The 18,386-nt window shown below is 49.0% G+C and overlaps 1 protein-coding gene across 1 annotated transcript in view; it reads right to left on the reverse strand.

Annotated features, from left to right (window-relative positions):
- SCARA5 (scavenger receptor class A member 5) overlaps positions 1-18,386 on the reverse strand; it is a gene marked incomplete at its 5' end in the record, with an annotated part of 97,804 nt that overhangs the window by 71,037 nt on the left and 8,381 nt on the right. Inside the window, one exon of the mRNA XM_082217723.1 lies at positions 6,823-6,951. Coding sequence (XP_082073849.1) covers positions 6,823-6,951 — 129 coding nt within the window. The remainder of the gene's footprint in view (positions 1-6,822; positions 6,952-18,386) is intronic.

Below are 18,386 nucleotides of genomic sequence, written 5' to 3' on the forward strand. Positions count from 1 at the left end.
CTCTGTAGGGAGAGAGACAGGGGTATTGTGTCTTTGTTCATTCACCTTGACCTCTCAGCCGCTTTCAATACCATTGATCGTCACATCCATCTGGAGCGACTGTCCAACTTGGGGGTGGGTGGTGCTGATTTGTGGCGGTCCTGGTCCTACTTGGATGGTCGTTTCCAGAGGGTGATGCTTGGGGAGTGCTCTTCGGCATGATGGAGCCTTCAATGTGGGGTTCCTCAGGGCTCAATCTCATCCCCTACGTTGTTTAGAGTGCAACTTTCTCCCGACTGAAGTGCAGAGTGTTTGAGGACGGGGACATTCACAGGGAAACCAAAATGCTTGTTTAAAAAGCTATTGTACTTCCAACCATACGGCATGCTTGTGAAACATGGACCACTTATAAACGCCATCTACAACTCCTTGAAAGCTTCCACCAATGGTGTCTATGAAAAATTTTACACATCACTTGGGAAGACAGGCAAACTACTGCCAGTGTACTGGAAGAAGCAAAGATCACCAGTGTCAAAACAATGATTCTTCATTGGACGGGTCATGTTGTTCGGATGCCTGATGATCGTCTTCCAAAGCAACTACTCTATTCCGAACTTAAAAATGGAATGTGTAATGCTGGTGGTCAACAAAAGAGGTTTAAAGACTGTCTCAAGGCAAATCTAAAAACATGTAGTATAAACACCAGCAATTGGGAAACACTTGCCTGCGAGCGCTCCAATTGGAGAACAGCCTTTACCAAAGGTGTCATGGGCTTTGAAGACACTAGAACTCAGGATGCAAGGGAGAAATGTGCTAAGAGGGAGGCACGCTTGGCAAATCCACATTGTGATCAACTCCCACCTGGAAACCTATGTCCCCACTGTGGAAGGACGTGTGGATCCAGAATTGGCCTCCGCAATCACTTACGGACTCATTGTTAAACTGTGTTTATGGAAGACAATCTTACTTGGCTATGAGGGATCGCCAAAGAAGAAGAAGAAGACATGAAACCGCTGGGTGGGGTCATCCAAGGTTTCGAGTAAGCTGTCAGCAGTATGCTGACGGCACTCATCTCTATTTCTCTACATCTGCAGGTGGGGCAGTGGCGGTGCTGGACCAGTGTCTTGCCTCGGTAATGGACTGGATGAGAGCCAACAAACTGAAACTCAATCCAGATAAGACTAAGGCACTGTGAGTGGGTGGTTCCCTAAACCGGATGACTGGAAGGTTGCCTGATCTTTATGGAGTTAAGGTTCAATGTGTTACTATTAGCATATAAATGGGTCAGTGTGTCTGGCTGTTAACCAGAAGGTTTATGGTCCGAGTCCGAGAAAGGTTGTTTTCTGCTGCTCCAGAGAAGCGGACACGGAGCAATGGATCCAAACTACAAGAAAGAAGATTCCACCTAAACATTAGGAAGAACTTCCTGACAGTAAGAGCTGTTTGACAGTGGAATTTGCTGCCAAGGAGTGTGGTGGAGTCTCCTTCTTTGGAGGTCTTTAAGCAGAGGCTTGACAACCATATGTCAGGAGTGCTCTGATGGTGTTTCCTGCTTGGCAGGGGGTTGGACTCGATGGCCCTTGGGGTCTCTTCCAACTCTAGGATTCTCTGATTCTCTGATTCTCTGATTCTATGATTCTATGATTCTATGATTCTATCCAACTAGGAACAGCTATGGGCAGGATTCTTGCATTGCAGGGGGTTGGACTCGATGTCCCCTGAGGTCCCTTCCAACTCTACAATTCTATGAAAAGGTGTAAGTGTGGAGGAGCCCATACTGCTCCTGAACAAAGAGGACCAACATTTGCTCCTTGCATATGAAGGCTCCTAGGTCCCTTCCCTCCTCACAGAACCCTGTGGCTGGATCAGGCCCACGTGGTCCAGAATCCTGTTCTCACAGTTGCTAAACTCCTTGAACAGCATAGGAATGCAGGTAGACTGCCTCTGAACCTGGAGGCTCCATTGGAAGTTCGGAAGACCTCGCCCCCTGCAGATGGACCAGGCCAAAGGGGCCAGATCTCAGGTAGCATCCTGCCTCATAGTGGACAACCAGATGGGAGAACCTGGCAAGCCAGACCTGAGAGCAACACCTCTGTCCTCACTTGTCCCGGGAACTGGCATTCGGAGGCATCACTGCTTCCATCGGTGGAATGAAAATGTAGCCATCACTGGTCCAGCGAGCCCTCCCATCATTCATCTCTGCAGGCAGTTAAAGGATTTGGCACCTGCACAGCAACCCGAGCGTCAGAGTAAAGTTGATGGACTCAGAGGCGAGAGGTGTCGCTGCTAAGAGATCTCCGCTGTTAACACTGCAGATTTAACTACCCAGCCAAAATAAGGTCAGCCTAATTAGCCAGTGATTCATCGCCCTGTTCTTCCTCTAGGAATTGTGGAGCTTTACATTCCAGGCACATTTCAATTTCATCCTCCACCCAGGGAGAAAGATTTCTACCGTGGGTGGGAAGGCAGATGTTAGCATAGATGATCCCCCCCAACCACCTTCTGCAAGGACAAGAGTCCCGGATCCGTCCATCCATCATAACAATTGCCATGTTTCCCCCCCGCCCATTCAGAGAAAAATTAACAAACATTTGACATTATGACAGCCCCTCCTTGGAAATAAAATGCCTTCTTTATTCTGATCGGAATCAGATGTGGCAAAAGGGGCTTTGGAGTGCAGCAAGGCCACACATGAAATCTTAGACTCATGGAATTGGACAGCTGGAAGGGACTCGAATGGAGGTTCTCAGAAGCTTCCAAGGATGAAGAGGCCACAACCTTCTGAGGAGTCCATTCCAACGTCAAACAAATCTGACCGTCAGAAAGTTCTTCCTGATGTTTAGTCTGGAATCTCCTTTCTTGAAACTTGAGGGTCCTGCCCTCCATAGCAGAATCAAACAAGCTTGATCAACCTTCCATGGAACAGCCCTTCAGATATTTGAAGATGACTATTGTATCACCTTTCAAATGATAGGTTCTACAGGCAGGAATAACCACCTGTGCAAATATAAGACAGGGGACACCTGTCTTAGTAGCTTGTTGTTGTTGTTTAGTTTACACATACTATTTGTAACATTTTACAACTTTAAAGATGTGCGCCCCCCCCCGCAATTTCCGTAACAATATGCTAAAGCTATTTTTGGTCGTCTGCATACTTGTTGTTGTTGTTTAGTCGTTGAGTCGTGTCCACTCTTTGTGACCCCTGGACCAGAGCACGCCAGGCACTTCTGTCTTCCATTGCCTCCCGCAGTTTGGTCCAGCTCATGTTGGTAGCTTCGAGAACACTGTCCCACCATCTCGTCCTCTGTCATCCCCTTCTCCTTCTGCCCTCCATCTTTCCCAACATCAGGCTCTTTTCCAGGGAGTCTTCTCATGAGGTGGCCAAAGTATTGGAACCTCAGCTTCAGGATCTGTCCTTCCAGTGAGCACTCAGGGCTGGTTTCCTGAAGAATGGAGAGGTTTGATCTTCTTGCAGTTCATGGGACTCTCGAGAGTCTCTTCCAGCACCAGAATTCAAAAGCATCCATTCTTCGGTGATCAGACTTCTTTATGGTCCAGCTCTCACTTCCATACATCACTACTGGGAAAACCATAGCTTTAACTATATGGACCTTTGTTGGCAAGGTGATGTCTCTACTTTTTAAGATGCTGTCTAGGTTTGTCATTGCTAGCAGTACAGCAAAAGTGATCTAGGGGTATGGTGGACCACAAACTGAACATCAGTCAACAGTGTGATGCAGCAGCAAAAAAGGCAAATGCTATTCTAGGCTGCATCAACAGAAGTCGAGTGTCCAGGTCAAGGGAAGTCATAGTCCCACTCTATTCTGTCTTGGTCAGACCACACCTGGAATACTGTGTCCAGCTCTGGGCGCCACAATTTAAGGAGGATGTTGACAAGTTGGAAGGTGGGCAGAGGAGGGCGACCAAGATGATCCAGGGTCTGGAAACCGAGCCTTGTGAGGAGTGGTTGAAGGAGCTGGATATGTTTAGCCTCAGAAAGAGGAGACTGAGAGTCATATTCCAATATCTCAAGGGCTGTTACATAGAAGATGGAGCAATCTTGTTTTCTCCTGCTCCGGAGGGTAGGAATCGAGCCTATGGCTTCAAGTTACAAGAATGGAGATTGCAACTAAACATCAGGAAGATCTTTCTGACAGTAAGAGCCTTTGGACAGTGGAACAGACTCCCTCGGTATGCTGGGGCAGGGGTTAACCTGAGTAATGCGGTCCAGGCCCAGTCCCGAATCCAAGAGTTCCGCGAGGAGTCAGTCCGACAGGCCAAGGCAGGACACGAGGCAGGAAACCAGGCAAGGTCAGGCACAGGGTCACAGGCAGGTTCTGGCAAACAGCAATGTTGCTCCCGCAATCTGGGGCGGGGTCCGACAGCCTTTTATCTCTGTCGGGGTAACGGCCGGTCCTGATCTTCCAACAACTCACCTCCCTGTCTCGCCCGAAGGTGAGCACTCCTCCTGCGAGTCCTCAGGTCTCTCCTTCTCTCAGACCTCAGTCTCTGCAGTTCAGGAGTCGTCGGTGGGTGACCAGACCCAGAGGCCGCCTCAGCCTCCCCTGACCCAACCAGTAGTGGAGCGGCTGTAAGTGATGGTCCAGCTGGAGGCAAGAAGGTCATCTCTGCATCTGGAGCCAGGGCAGGATCAGGCCCCTGACTTGGCCCAGCTGGTGCTTGTTGCAGGGGAACCTGTGCAGACTGGGGCTCTTCAGAATCAGGCCCCAACTCGGTTCAGATGCCGTCTGAGGCACAGGATCCAGTGTGGACTGAGACTCCTCCGGCTCTGGCTCCAAGTCCAAGTCCCAGGCCACCACACTCAGGAGGTTTTGGACTTTCCTTCCTTGGAGGTTTCTAAGCAGAGGTTGGATGACCACTTGTCATGGATGCTTTTAGTTGAGATTCCAGCGTTGCAGGGGGCTGGAATGGATGACCTTTGGGGGTCCCTTCCAACTCTACAATTCTATGGCACTATTGGTGCACTCTGGATATACAATCTGGGCTCCCCTTGGTGTCACACTTGCCAACGCGTTGACCACTGCTACTCCAACACAACGAGCCAAACCTGACTCTGTCTCTCTCGGAAAGAGCCTTTGGAGAAAGACGTCAGGAGAGAAACGCAGCCTGGGTCTGTGTGGGTGGATAGTCCCAGCTTGGCTCCCCTACAGCCTTCAGTCTTTTGGACGTTCTGGTGCCATGATCTGTCGTCCCGGAGGAGAAGCAATCACTCAGCATAAGCCGAGCAGACATTCTGGGAACGTGCTCCGGTGGCCTCTGCCCAACCCACAAACCCAGAGACGGAGCCCAAAGTCTCCCTGGGATTCTTCGCGGCCACCCACTAAACCTCGCTCGGCTCATTATGCAGAGGATTGGGTTTGACACGTCTGCCCCCGGCCAAGGATTACTCACTGAGTGTTTGCTGTATGCCTTCGTCTTCCCATGGATACACCCAAAAGGCCGGGAGGTGGCATTTGCAAACCCACAAGAAGGTGGATCTTGGCCAGGGGGGAAACAGCAGAGCCAGAGATCTAGGAAGATGTAGCACTGGCTTTGTGCACACTTAGTGAAATATTCTCAGAGTCAAGAGTGGATTTCAGGCTCTTTATTCAGCTCATAGTGGTGAGGAGGAATGGAAGTTGCCCCAGAATGTCTGCTTTATATACATTATTTACACAATGGGCCCCACGTGATTGGCTAATTCCGGGATTCACCTGTACTCCAATCAGGTTGCAGATTCACTTCTACCTGGGGCTGGATTGGGTGGCTCCTGTGGACCAATCAGACTGCTGCATTCTGGCCCCTATTGTTCTAGGACCAATCAGACTGCTGCATTCTGGCCCCTATTGTTCTAGGACCAATCAGACTGCTGCATTCTGAATCCTATTGTTCTAGGACCAATCAGACTGCTGCCTTTTGGATCCTATTCAACTCAGTACATAACACTTAGATTCACAAAATTGTAGAAATGGAAGGGACCCTATGGGAAGAGTCCATTTGATTGATCGACGAAGATATACCACGGGGGGGGGGGGTGAATTTTTCTATATGCAAGTACAGCTGCTAGAATAGTGATTGCTGCTAGGTGGAAGTCACAAACTATTCCCACAAAGGAGGAATGGATTTGTGAACTAAATGAATATTTAATCTTGGCAAAATTAACTGCTATAATAAGAAACCGGTCAAATCAAAAATTTAAAAAGGAGTGGAAATGTTTTGATGAATACATGGCAAAATATTGCTCCAAAAAAAGATACGCTAATATGCCTAGATTAAAATGTGAAGTACTGGATGGAAGAAAAATTAGCAAGGAAAGATAATGAGAATATATAGATGATTTGAGAAGACTGTAGAATGCAAAGATTATTGTAAATTGTATAATGTGGGGGAAATCGAGTGGGGGCGGAGGGAAGTGGGAGGAAGGAGAAAAGGATAATATGATGGACTGAGGAAATAGAAATGTAAATTTATGGGGGGATGGGGAGGAAATGGTGTTGGCTTTGGTACATTTGTATTGTAATGTAATATGTGAAAACCAATAAAAAATAAAATAAAAGTGAAAAAAAGACTCATTTAGCCAACCCCCTGAAATGCAGCCACAGCCGTCCCTGGCTGGACTCAAACCACCAACCCTCTGGTTGGTGCACAGGAGTCATGCAATAAATAAATAAGTAAATGTAGCTGCTGCCAGTCCGTGCAGGCATTATTGGGTTAGATAGACCAGATGTTCAGACTCACAGTACAAAGCGGCTCCCTACATTCCTACCAGCAACTTCTCGCTGTTTTTACCTGCAAAAAGGTGGTGGGGAGATGTGGGGTATTCCCCCCCCCCGTGGTCCTTACCTGCGAGGATGAAAACACCGACGAGGATCAGGAAGACCAACAGGTAGAGCCCAACCACGGCGTATTTGAGAGCAGCCAGGGACCCCAGGTGCCCGCAGGGTCCCGAGGGCCTCTTCCTGCTCCCCGGACCTGTAAGAGCAAGGAAAGGGCTGGTCAGGTGGAGACAGGCTGTTTCGCCCCAGTGTCCTTTTATTTAAAATGCACCTCTGGGTTATTTCTGGGGCATAGGAATTCATTCTTTTCTCCCCCCCCCAAAAAAAAAATTATATATGTTAAGTTGTCAGACGACACAGTGATTCTTCAAACAGCTCTTGTTTATTCAGAGGCCAGAACAGAACTGAACTGAAGGGTTCAGTCAGCCTGCTCATATAGAGCTCCAGTACAACGCAACTGTAACAATTTTCTAAAACTATCCAATCACTGAACATCACTTTCGATCCCTTATTTGCATAACTATCTACAGTGTCCTAGGGTGAGAACTTCAGTACATAACAATATAGTCTGGCCCCCCACATGGTCTGAGGGACGGTGGATGGGTCCACAGCTGAAAAAGGTTGCTGACCCCTGCTTTAGGCCATGGGTAGGCCAACTAAGGCCCGGGGGCTGGATCTGGCCCAATTGCCTTCTAAATTCGGACTGCGGACGGTCCGGGAATCAGCGTGTTTTTACATGAGCAGAATGTGTCCTTTTATGTAAAATGCACCTCTGGGTTATTTGTGGGGCATAGGAATTCGTTTATTATTTTTTTCAAAATATAGTCCGGCCCCCCACAAGGTCTGAGGGACAGTGGAAAGTTTGCTGACCCCTGCAAGTTTAGGCAGAAACATAGATTCGGGAAGGGTCTACAACATTCATCTATTGCAACCCCCGAAAAGGAAATGTAAACCCGAATTTGAATTCTTCACCCAGGGAGAGCCAGGACACAAGATAGCTCTGGAAGCTGGTAGTTCGACTCACCTTTCCCCAACTTGGCAGACTGCAGCTTTTTTGGACTGTAGGATGTTGGGGTTGAGGTGGGGGAGAGCTGTGCGTACTTGCTGGGGGTGATGGGGAGGAAGGTCTATATTAGTGGTTCCCAACCTTTTTTTGACCATGCCCCACCTAAGTATCTCTAAAATCCTGAAGCCCCTCCACCCCGTGACATATAATTCTTATTATTCAAAAAGTGAACTTCTATTCACATGGAGGAAGCCAAAAGGCCATTAACTTTGTCTAACTCAGGGGTCAGCAAACTTTTTCAGCAGGGGGCCGGTCCACTGTCCCTCAGACCTTGTGGGGGGCCAGACTATATTTTGGAAAAAAAATTAAAATGAACGAATTCCTATGCCCCACAAATAACCCAGAAATACATTTTAAATAAAAGGACACATTCTACTCATGTAAAAACATGCTGATCCTCGGACAGTCTGCAGGCCGGATTTAGACGGTGATTGGGCCAGATCCGGCCCCTGGGCCTTAATTTGCCTACCCATGGTCTAACTCATATTCAAATTTCCCTCCTTACAAATCTAATTCCCACCTGTGAGGCGTGTGAGGAACCACGGGTCTAGACCCTCAGGCTGAGGCAGAAAGAAGAAGAAATTTGCTCACAAGGAAGAGCGTTCAACAAGAACTCTTGCAAAACAAACACACACCCCCAAGAGTAAAAAAATAAAATCTGGCCGGAGGAATTTCTCACAATTTAATTTGCCAAAAGGAAGAATCTCATGCTGAGCTCCTGAGCCAAGACCTGCCTTAGAATGCGACTCTGGGGCAACATCAACTTTAAAAATAGCCAGGGAATAAAATAAAGAAAGGAGGGACGAGTTTGGAAGGGCTTGCAAGGACATCCAAGCCCCCAAAGAAGAGGTTCGCAAATAATAATTTTCAGACATTTGCAGCTCCGAGGGATGTTGCAAGCAATTTTCTGCAATGTAGTAACTTTGCAGATTCATCCTGGAGAGGGATTTGCCAGCTTGGTGTAGTGGCTAGAGGGCTGGGATTAGGACTTGGGAGACACGGGTTCAAATCCTCACTCAGCCTCGAAGCTCTCTGGGTGGCCTGCGGGTCAAGTTTCCATCTGTCAGTCTTGGAGGAAAAGGAGGATGCTGGATCCTCCTTTCTTGGAGGTTTTCAGACAGGTCAGATGGCCACCTGACAGGGATCCTTTAGCTGCGGCTCCTGGGGTTGGACTAGAGGACCTTTGGGGTCCCCTCCAGCTCTACGTTCTATGAGATGCGCTGAGAATGCAGCTCTAGAGAAGGCTGGCCCACTGGGGCTTTGCAGGGCACGGCCCCGCCTGCCTTGGTGTTAGCAATCACACCGTTGAGAGTTGGAGTTCCCTCTTTAAGAGCAAAAACAGAGTCTGCACAAGAAAAAGCCAATGCAATTCTGGGCTGCATCAATAGGAGTATAGCACCTAGATCAAAGGAAGTAATAGTGCCACTGTATTCTGCTCTGGTCAGACCTCACCTGGAGTACTGTGTCCAGTTCTGGGCACCACAATTCAAGAAGGACACTGACAAACTGGAATGTGTCCAGAGGAGGGCAACCAAAATGGTCAAAGGCCTGGAAACGATGCCTTATGAGGAACGGCTAAGGGAGCTGGGCATGTTTAGCCTGGAGAAGAGGAGGTTAAGGGGTGATATGATAGCCATGTTCAAATATATAAAAGGATGTCACATAGAGGAGGGAGAAAGATTGTTTTCTGCTGCTCCAGAGAAGCGGACACGGAGCAATGGATCCAAACGACAAGAAAGAAGATTCCACCTAAACATTAGGAAGAACTTCCTGACAGTAAGAGCTGTTGGACAGTGGAATTTGCTGCCAAGGAGTGTGGTGGAGTCTCCTACTTTGGAGGTCTTTAAGCAGAGGCTTGACAACCATATGTCAGGAGTGCTCTGATGGTGTTTCCTGCTTGGCAGGGGGTTGGACTCGATGGCCCTTGTGGTCTCTTCCAACTCTAGGATTCTATGATTCTAAGAGTGTCAGGCCTAATGTGCACAGCAACTCATTGCTGGTAGCTCTTTCCCCCATGAAGCAGTTGCAGAGACTGAAGGTCCCACAGCTGCCCAAGTCCCCTCTTCTCTAGGCTTCTCCCCAAGCAATCGGAGACTATTCCTTTTTAAAATAAAAATTAAATTTTATTAACATATAAAGCACATACATATTGTTGTTTGTTGTTTAGTCGTTGAGTCGTTGAGTCGTGTCCGCCTCTTCGAGACCCCCTGGACCAGAGCACGCTTGGCACTCCTGCCTTCCACTGCCTCCCACAGTTTGGTCAGACTCGTGTTTGTAGCTTCTAGAACACTGTCCAACCACCTTGTCCTCTGTCGTCCTCTTCTCCTTGTGCCCTCCATCTTTCCCAACATCAGGGTCTTTTCCAGGGAGTCTTCTCTTCTCATGAGGTGGCCAAAGTCTTGGAGCCTCAGCTTCACGATCTGTCCTTCCAGTGAGCACTCAGGGCTGATTTCCTTCAGAATGGAGAGGTTGGATCTTCTTGCAGTCCATGGGACTCTCAAGAGTCTCCTCCAGCACCAGAATTCAAAAGCATCCATTCTTCAGCGACCAGCCTTCTTTATGGTCCAGCTCTCACTTCCATTTCCAACAGAAGCTTTCCCCCTCTCCTCCTCCTCCTCCTCCTCCTCCTCCTCCTCCTCCTCCTCCTCCTCTTCTTCTTCTTCTTCTTCTTCTTCTTCTTCTTCTTCTTCTTCTGCACCCCCTATATCTGTTCTGGGTCTTACCCAACCTTCTGGAACAGATTTGGCGGGTGAGGTGTGAATGGGAGGAAGAGGAGGAGAGGTCCCCTTGTGCAAGCAGAAGTCATTTTGCTCATGGAGCTATTTCGGTAAGTACTGCCCTGTACGACTTATGCACCTGAGTAAATTTGGCCGGCAAATTTCAGGGTTCGGGAGGAGGGTGGGACCCCCCAAGCCAAATCTGCCCAGCCCTGTGATAGAAGTTGCACAACTTCTCAGCTTCGTTTAGTAGCAACCAAACTGCCATTCCCCAGGAGCAAAGCTTAATTTCCAGCACTTGTCATCGGCGAACATAATTTAGTTCCTAATATCCCCTAAACTATGAGGTCATTATTATTATTTTGCGAGTTTTAATATCTCCAGAGTCGGAATATGAGCTACTTGCTGCAGAAGGGGTTTGCAGATCGCAGCTGGACTCCTCACTGGGGATAAGCAGGTTGAAGCCTTATAGAAAAGGCGCTTGCTCTCATTCTGGTTGCTGGGATATCGTGTCAATGGAGGAAAGAGCTGTACAGGGGTGGGCAAGGAGACCCCCTCCCATGGATTTTGCTCTGTGGCTCAGCACAGAGGTGGCTGCAGAACAGCAGTAGACCCAGGTGGTGTTTTGACAAACAGGCAGCAGTAACTAAGTCGGGAGAAGAACCTGAGTCCAGAGGTTGCCAAATGAGGTGAAAATTTGCCCTCTGGGAGAATCTCCCAGCTCTTGCCAGGAAGCCAGAACAGCGGCTGGAGAGGTGGGTTTGGAAATGGGCAGAGAAACAGCCCCCTCCTCTGCGCTGCCTGTGGGGTAGCAAGTCGGTCTTTGGTAGGGTTTGCAAAAGGGCTTTCCAGTGTATTAGAGAACTGCGACTGGCTGGGCAGTTTTGCAGAAAGCCCCTGCAAAATGATCCCCATCCTTTTCCAGTGATTGTTTAAAGGTAAAGGTAAAGGGACCCCTGACCATTAGGTCCAGTCGCAGACGACTCTGGGGTTGCGGCACTCATCTCGCCTCCACAGTCACTTAGGGACTCATAATTAAGACCGTGTTTATGGAAGACAATCTTGCTCGGCTACGAGGGATCGCCAAAGAAGATGTCCCTATTGACACCCAAGGTCCTGAGCAACTTGGGACCATGTTACCTGAAAGACTGCCTGCCCCTGTACACACCTGTATGATCACTTAGGTCACTTGCTCATAATTATGCTGCACCCTACAGAAGATCACCGGCAGTGGACCCCAAAATGGACATTTTCGGCCATTGCCCCATGGACTCTGGAAGGCCCTTCTCTCTGCCATACACAAAGCATCATCCATCAGTGACTTCAAACGTCTCGTAAAGACATCTCATTTTGCCCAGACTTTCCCTGACCCTTAAAATCAGTTTTTATTTGTTTGAATTCCCCAAATTCCTGGTTTTTATTTCCCTGCCTTACTGGTTCTATGTTGTGTTTTTATTTTCATGACGCTGTTTATTTATTTTTTATGGCTTAAAAAAATACTAAGCAGTTTACAAACACTTTTAAATACACAAACCAACCCCAAGGCTTCAACGGCTGTTGCGTTTGGCAATGATCCATTCTGCTTCGGAAACGACTCGCTCTGTGTTCATTTATCGCCAACATCTTTCCTCCATGGTGTTGGGATGTGATAGTTAGAAGGATGGGCTCTTCCTTATTACAAAGGGTAGGTTTGTGCAAAGATAGCCAATTGGTGGGAACCAATCAAATTGAAACGACCCAAAATCAAGAAGCAAAATGTTTGCCATGATGGACTGAAGGTACTTGATTGGTTGGATGGTCCAGCAGCTGTACATGTACTTAGGATGTGCTGGACCTGGGGTTAACCTGAGCAACGCAGTCCAGGTCCGGTCCCGAATCCAATGGTTCCGTGAGGAGTCAGTCCAACAGGGCCAAGGCAGGACACAAGGCAGGAAACCAGGCAAGGTCAGGCACAGGATCACAGGCAGGTTCTGGCAAACAGCAATGTTGCTCCCGCAACCTGGGGTGGGGTCCAACAGCCTTTTATCTTTGTTGGGTAACGGCCGGTCCTGATTCCCCGGCAACTCACCTCCCTGTCTCGACTGAAGGCAAGCACTCCTCCTGAGAGTACTCAGGTCTCTCCTTCTCTCAGACCTCAGTCTCTGCAGCTCGGGAGACGGTGGTGGGTTACTAGACCCAGGGACCGCCTCAGCCTCCCCTGACCCAACCGGTAGTGGAGCAACTGCAGGTGATGGCCCAGCTGGAGGCAACGAGGTCATCCCCGCATCTGGAGCCAGGGCAGGATCAGGCCCCTGACTCAGCCCAGCTGGTGCTTGTTGCAGGGGAACCTGTGCAGACTGGGACTCTTCAGGATCAGGCCCCAGACTTGGTTCAGATGATGCCTGAGGCAAAGGATCCTGTGCGGACTGAGACTCCTCTGGCTCCGAGTCTGATCCCGAGTCCCAGGCCATCACATAGGATAACTTGGATGGCTCAGTTGGTTAGAGTGTGGTGCAGATAATGTCAAGGTTGCAGGTTCCTTTATCGGACAGCTGCATATTCCTGCATTTCAGGGGGTTGGACTAGATGATGCTCAGGGTCCCTTCCAACTCTACGTTTCTATGATTCTATGAAGGACTCTCTCTGAATGACACCAAAATAATAATAATAATAGTAAACAATTCATTTATATCCCACCCTCCCCAGCCAAAGCCGGGCTCAGGGTGGCTAACAACAGTAAAATAATACAGCATTCTAAAATCAATTCATTATAAAATCAATTCAGAATCAAATTCATGGCAACCATTGGGCTAGAGTTCGATGAGGATTACAGAAGGAGGGGGTCAGACTGTGCCCTGGCCAAAGGCCTGGTGGAACAGCTCCGTCTTGCAGGCCCTGTGGAAAGATGTCAAGTCCCGCAGGGCCCTAGTTTCTTGGACAGAGCGTTCCACCAGATCGGGGCCACAGCCGAAAAAGCCCTGGCTCTGGTTGAGGCCAGCCTAACCTCCCTGTGGCCCAGGACCTCCAAGGTGTTTTTGTTTGAAGACCGTAGGGTCCTCCGTGGGGCATTCCAGGAGAGGCGGTCCCGTAGGTACGAGGGTCCTAGGCCGTATAGGGCTTTAAAGGTCAAAACCAGCACCTTAAACCTGATCCTGTACTCTACCAGGAGCCAGTGCAGCTGGCGGTGAATGTGATCCGATGGCGAGGACCCTGTAAGGAGTCTCGCTGTAACATTCTGCACCCGCTGGAGTTTCTGGGTCAGTCTCAAGGGCAGCCCCACGTAGAGGGAGTAGAAAAATAACCTCCTTCCTAACGAACATGCTGTTCCCTTTTGAATGGAGATAGCTGGCAATGGCTGAAATGGATGAATAATAGAATCATTCCAGAGTTTGAAGGGACCCTAAGAGTAATCTAGTCTCCTTCAATGCAGGAATCTCAGTTCAAGACTATCCAACAGATGGCTACCCAAGCTCGGTTGAAAACCTCCAAGTAAGAAAGTCTGTGGGAGACTGTTCCACTGTTGAACAGCAATTGCCGCCTGGTGGTTCTTCCTAGTGTTTGGTCAGAGTCTCCTTCCTTGTAATGTGAAGCCATTGAAAGACCTACATTGGCTCCCAGTACGTTTTCGAGCACAATTCAAAGTGTTGGTGCTGACCTTTAAAGCCCTAAACGGCCTCGACCCAGTAGACCTGAAGGAGAGTCTCCACCCCCATCGTTCTGCCCAGACACTGAGGTCCAGCTCTGAGGGCCTTCTGGCAATTCCCTTGCTACAAGAAGCCAAGTTACAGGGAACCAGGCATAGGGCCTTCTCGGTGGTGGCACCTGCCCTGTGGAACGTCCTCCCTTCAGATGTCAAAGAGAATAACAACTACCAGACTTTGAAGAAGAAGAAGAAGAAGAAGAAGAAGAAGAAGAAGAAGAAGAAGAAGAAGAAGAGGAGGAGTTGTTTGGATTTGATATCCCACCTTTCACTCCCTTTCAGGAGTCTCAAAGCGGCTTACATTCTCCTTTCCCTTCCTCCCCCACAACAAACACTCTGTGAGGTGAGTGGGGCTGAGAGACTTCAAAGAAGCGTGACTGGCCCAAGGTCACCCAGCAGCTGCATGTGGAGGAGCGGAGACGCGAACCCGGTTCCCCAGATTATGAGACTACCGCTCTTAACCACTACACCACACTGGCTCTGAAGGCAGCCCTGTTTAGGAAAGCTTTTAATTTATGATACATTACGGTATTTTAATATGTTGTTGGAAGAGTGGCTGGGGAAGCCCAGCCAGATGGGTGGGGTATAAATAAATTATTATTATTATTATTATTATTATTATTATTATTATTATTATTTCAAGTCCTACCCTCTGGAGCAACAGAGAACAAGCTTTCTCCACCTTCCATGTGCTCCCATCAATGCCAGTCAGCCAAAGACAATCAGTGCACAACATCCAGTCTTTCCCTATCCTATTCCAAATGACTGTGTCTTCCACAGGTTTTTGGGTGTGTGTTTTTGAATTGTGGTCCAAAACATCTGGTGAGACCAGGTTGCAGAAGACTCTCCCTTTCCGTGCCTCCGCCTTCCTGTCAGAAACCCATTTGGAATGGCTTTCTAAATCACTCTGCTGTTTATTTGGCCTGGAGTCCGGCTCAAGCGTGTTCCATAAATCCTCAGTGCGCTTTCTGCGTCATTGCGGCCGCTCTCCTCTCCACTGAGTGACCTCTCGGCTATTAGAAGATTGTTCACAAGCATAATTAGAAGAAAGAATGACTTGCGAAACTTGAGGCCCTAGGTCTAAATTATTCTTGTAAGTGGAGATGGAGAGGTTAGATATGTATAAAATCGGGGAGGCTTTCCGGTTAGACATTGATTTGCCTTTCAATCTTATCAGGGACAGATTTGATATCAGGAAAAGGGAGGCACCTGTCTCAGACCCAGACTCCTCAGAGATCTTATAAGAACGTAAGAAGAGCCTGATAGATCCGGCCAGTGACCCATCTTGTCCAGCATGCTGTCCTCAGTGCCCAGCCAGATAGAATCATAGAATTGTAGAGATGGAAGGTGCCCAAAGGTCATCTAGAGGCCATCCCACCTTTGCTTGAGAACCTCCAAGGGAGGAGAGTCCAAAATCTCTGTTTTGCTGTCAAACAGCTCTTACTGTCAGAATGTAAGGTGGTCTTGAATGTGGTAACGGTGCCCCTGAAGGACCAGGTGCGCAGCCTGGGAGTCATTTTGGACTCACAGCTGTCCATGGAGGCGCAGGTTAACTCTGTGTCCAGGGCAGCTGTCTACCAGCTCCACCTGGTACGCAGGCTGAGACCCTACCTGCCCGCAAACTGTCTCGCCAGAGTGGTGCATGCTCTAGTTATCTCACGCTTGGACTATTGCAATGTGCTGTATGTGAGGCTACCTTTGAAGGTGACCCGGAAACTGCAATTAATCCAGAATGCGGCAGCTAGACTGGTGACTGGGAGCGGCCGCCGAGACCACATAACACCGGGCCTGAGAGACCTACATTGGCTCCCAGTACGTTTCCGAGCACGATTCAAAGTGTTGGTGCTGGCCTTTAAAGCCCTAAACGGCCTCGGTCCTGTATACCTGAAGGAGCGTCTCAGCCCCATCATTCAGTCCAGACACTGAGATCCAGCGCCGAGGGCCTTCTGGTGGTTCCCTCATTGCGAGAAGTGAGGCTACAGGGAACCAGACAGAGGGCCTTCTCGGTAGTGGCACCTGCCCTGTGGAACGCCCTCCCATCAGATGTCAAAGAGATAAATAATTACCTGACATTCAGAAGACATCTTAAGGCAGCCCTGTTCAGGGAAGTTTTTAATATGTAACGCTGTACTGTTTTTAACACTGACTGGGAGCCGCCCAGAGTGGCTGGGGAAACTCAGCCAGATGGGCGGGGTATAAATAATAAATTATTATTATTATTATTATTATTATTATTATTATTATTATTATTATTATTATTATTATTATTATTAAAGTCTGAATCTCCTTCCTTGTGAATTGAAGCCATTGGTTCGAGTCCTACCCTCCAGAACAGGAGAAAACAGGCTTGCTCCATCCCTTGTATGACAGCCCTTGAGATGGCTCTTGTATCTCCTCCCAGTTGTGATGGTCTGGGACTCCGGCTCAGACTCGGAACCGGAGGAGACTCAGTCTGCACTGGATCCTTTGCCTCAGGCATCACCTGAACCGAGTCTGGGGCCTGATCCTGAAGAGTCCCAGTCTGCAAAGGTTCCCCTGCAACAAGCACCAGCTGGGCCGAGTCAGGGGCCTGATCCTGCCCTGGCTCCAGATGTGGGAATTCCCTCGTTGCCTCCAGCTGGGCCATCACTCACAGCTGCTCCACTACCAGTTGGGTCAGGGGAGGCTGAGGTGGCCTCTGGATCTAGTAACCCACCGACGTCTCCCGAGCTGCAGAGACTGAGGTCTGAGAGAAGGAGAGACCTGAGTACTCGCAGGAGGAGTGCTCGTCTTCGGGCGAAACAGGGAGGTGAGTTGCCGGGGGATCAGGACCGGCCGTTACCCCGACAGAGATAAAAAGCTGTCGGACCCTGGCCCAGGTTGCGGGAGCAACGTTGCAGCTTGCTGGAACCTGCCTGTGATCCTGTGCCTGACCTTGCCTGGTTTCCTGCCTTGGCCTTGTTGGACTGACTCCTCGCAGAACCCTGGATTCTGGACAGGACCTGGACCGTGTTACTCAGGTTAACCCCGGGCCCAGCACACCAGTCTCCTCTTTTCCAGGCTAAATGCAACCGTTCCTCTTGAGGCTCGGTTTCCAGACCCTTGATCCTCTTGGTTGCTCTCCTCTGCATGCATTCAGATGCCTCTGGGAAACCCGGGAGGAGGATTTGAGCACAGAAGCACTCTCCGCTCCTGCTGTTACTGGCAACTATAATTCAGAAGCACAATTGCTTCCAACTGTGCGGAAATAGCATAGCTCTCATCGCTAGCAACCATCGGTAGCCCTCTCCTTCTTGAATTTGCCTAATCGTCATCTAAAGCCATCTAAGTTGTTGTCCATTGTCAGGGGTTCAGGGGCAGAGGCACATGGGAGGCAGGAGAGGGAGGACCAGTGGGCAGAGTCCGAGGACAGCGAGGAATCATAGAATCATAGAATCATAGAGTTGGAAGAGACCACAAGGGCCATCGAGTCCAACCCCCTGCCAAGCAGGAAACACCATCAGAGCACTCCTGACATATGGTTGTCAAGCCTCTGCTTAAAGACCTCCAAAGTAGGAGACTCCACCACACTCCTTGGCAGCAAATTCCACTGTCGAACAGCCCTTACTGTCAGGAAGTTCTTCCTAATGTTTAGGTGGAATCTTCTTTCTTGTAGTTTGGATCCATTGCTCCGTGTCCGCTTCTCTGGAGCAGCAGAAAACAACCTTTCTCCCTCCTCTATGTGACATCCTTTTATATATTTGAACATGGCTATCATATCACCCCTTAACCTCCTCTTCTCCAGGCTAAACATGCCCAGCTCCCTTAGCCGTTCCTCATAAGGCATCGTTTCCAGGCCTTTGACCATTTTGGTTGCCCTCCTCTGGACACGTTCCAGTTTGTCCGTGTCCTTCTTGAATTGTGGTGCCCAGAACTGGACACAGTACTCCAGGTGTGGTCTGACCAGAGCAGAATACAGTGGCACTATTACTTCCCTTGATCTAGATGCTATACTCCTATTGATGCAGCCCAGAATTGCATTGGCTTTTTTAGCTGCCGCGTCACACTGTTGGCTCATGTCAAGTTTGTGGTCAACCAAGACTCCTAGATCCTTTTCACATGTACTGCTCTCAAGCCAGGTGTCACCCATCTTGTATTTGTGCCTCTCATTTTTTTTGCCCAAGTGCAATACTTTACATTTCTCCCTGTTA

The sequence above is a fragment of the Podarcis vaucheri genome, assembly GCF_965113315.1.
Source record: "Podarcis vaucheri genome assembly, chromosome: 3".
NCBI classification, from domain to species: Eukaryota; Metazoa; Chordata; class Lepidosauria; order Squamata; family Lacertidae; genus Podarcis; species Podarcis vaucheri.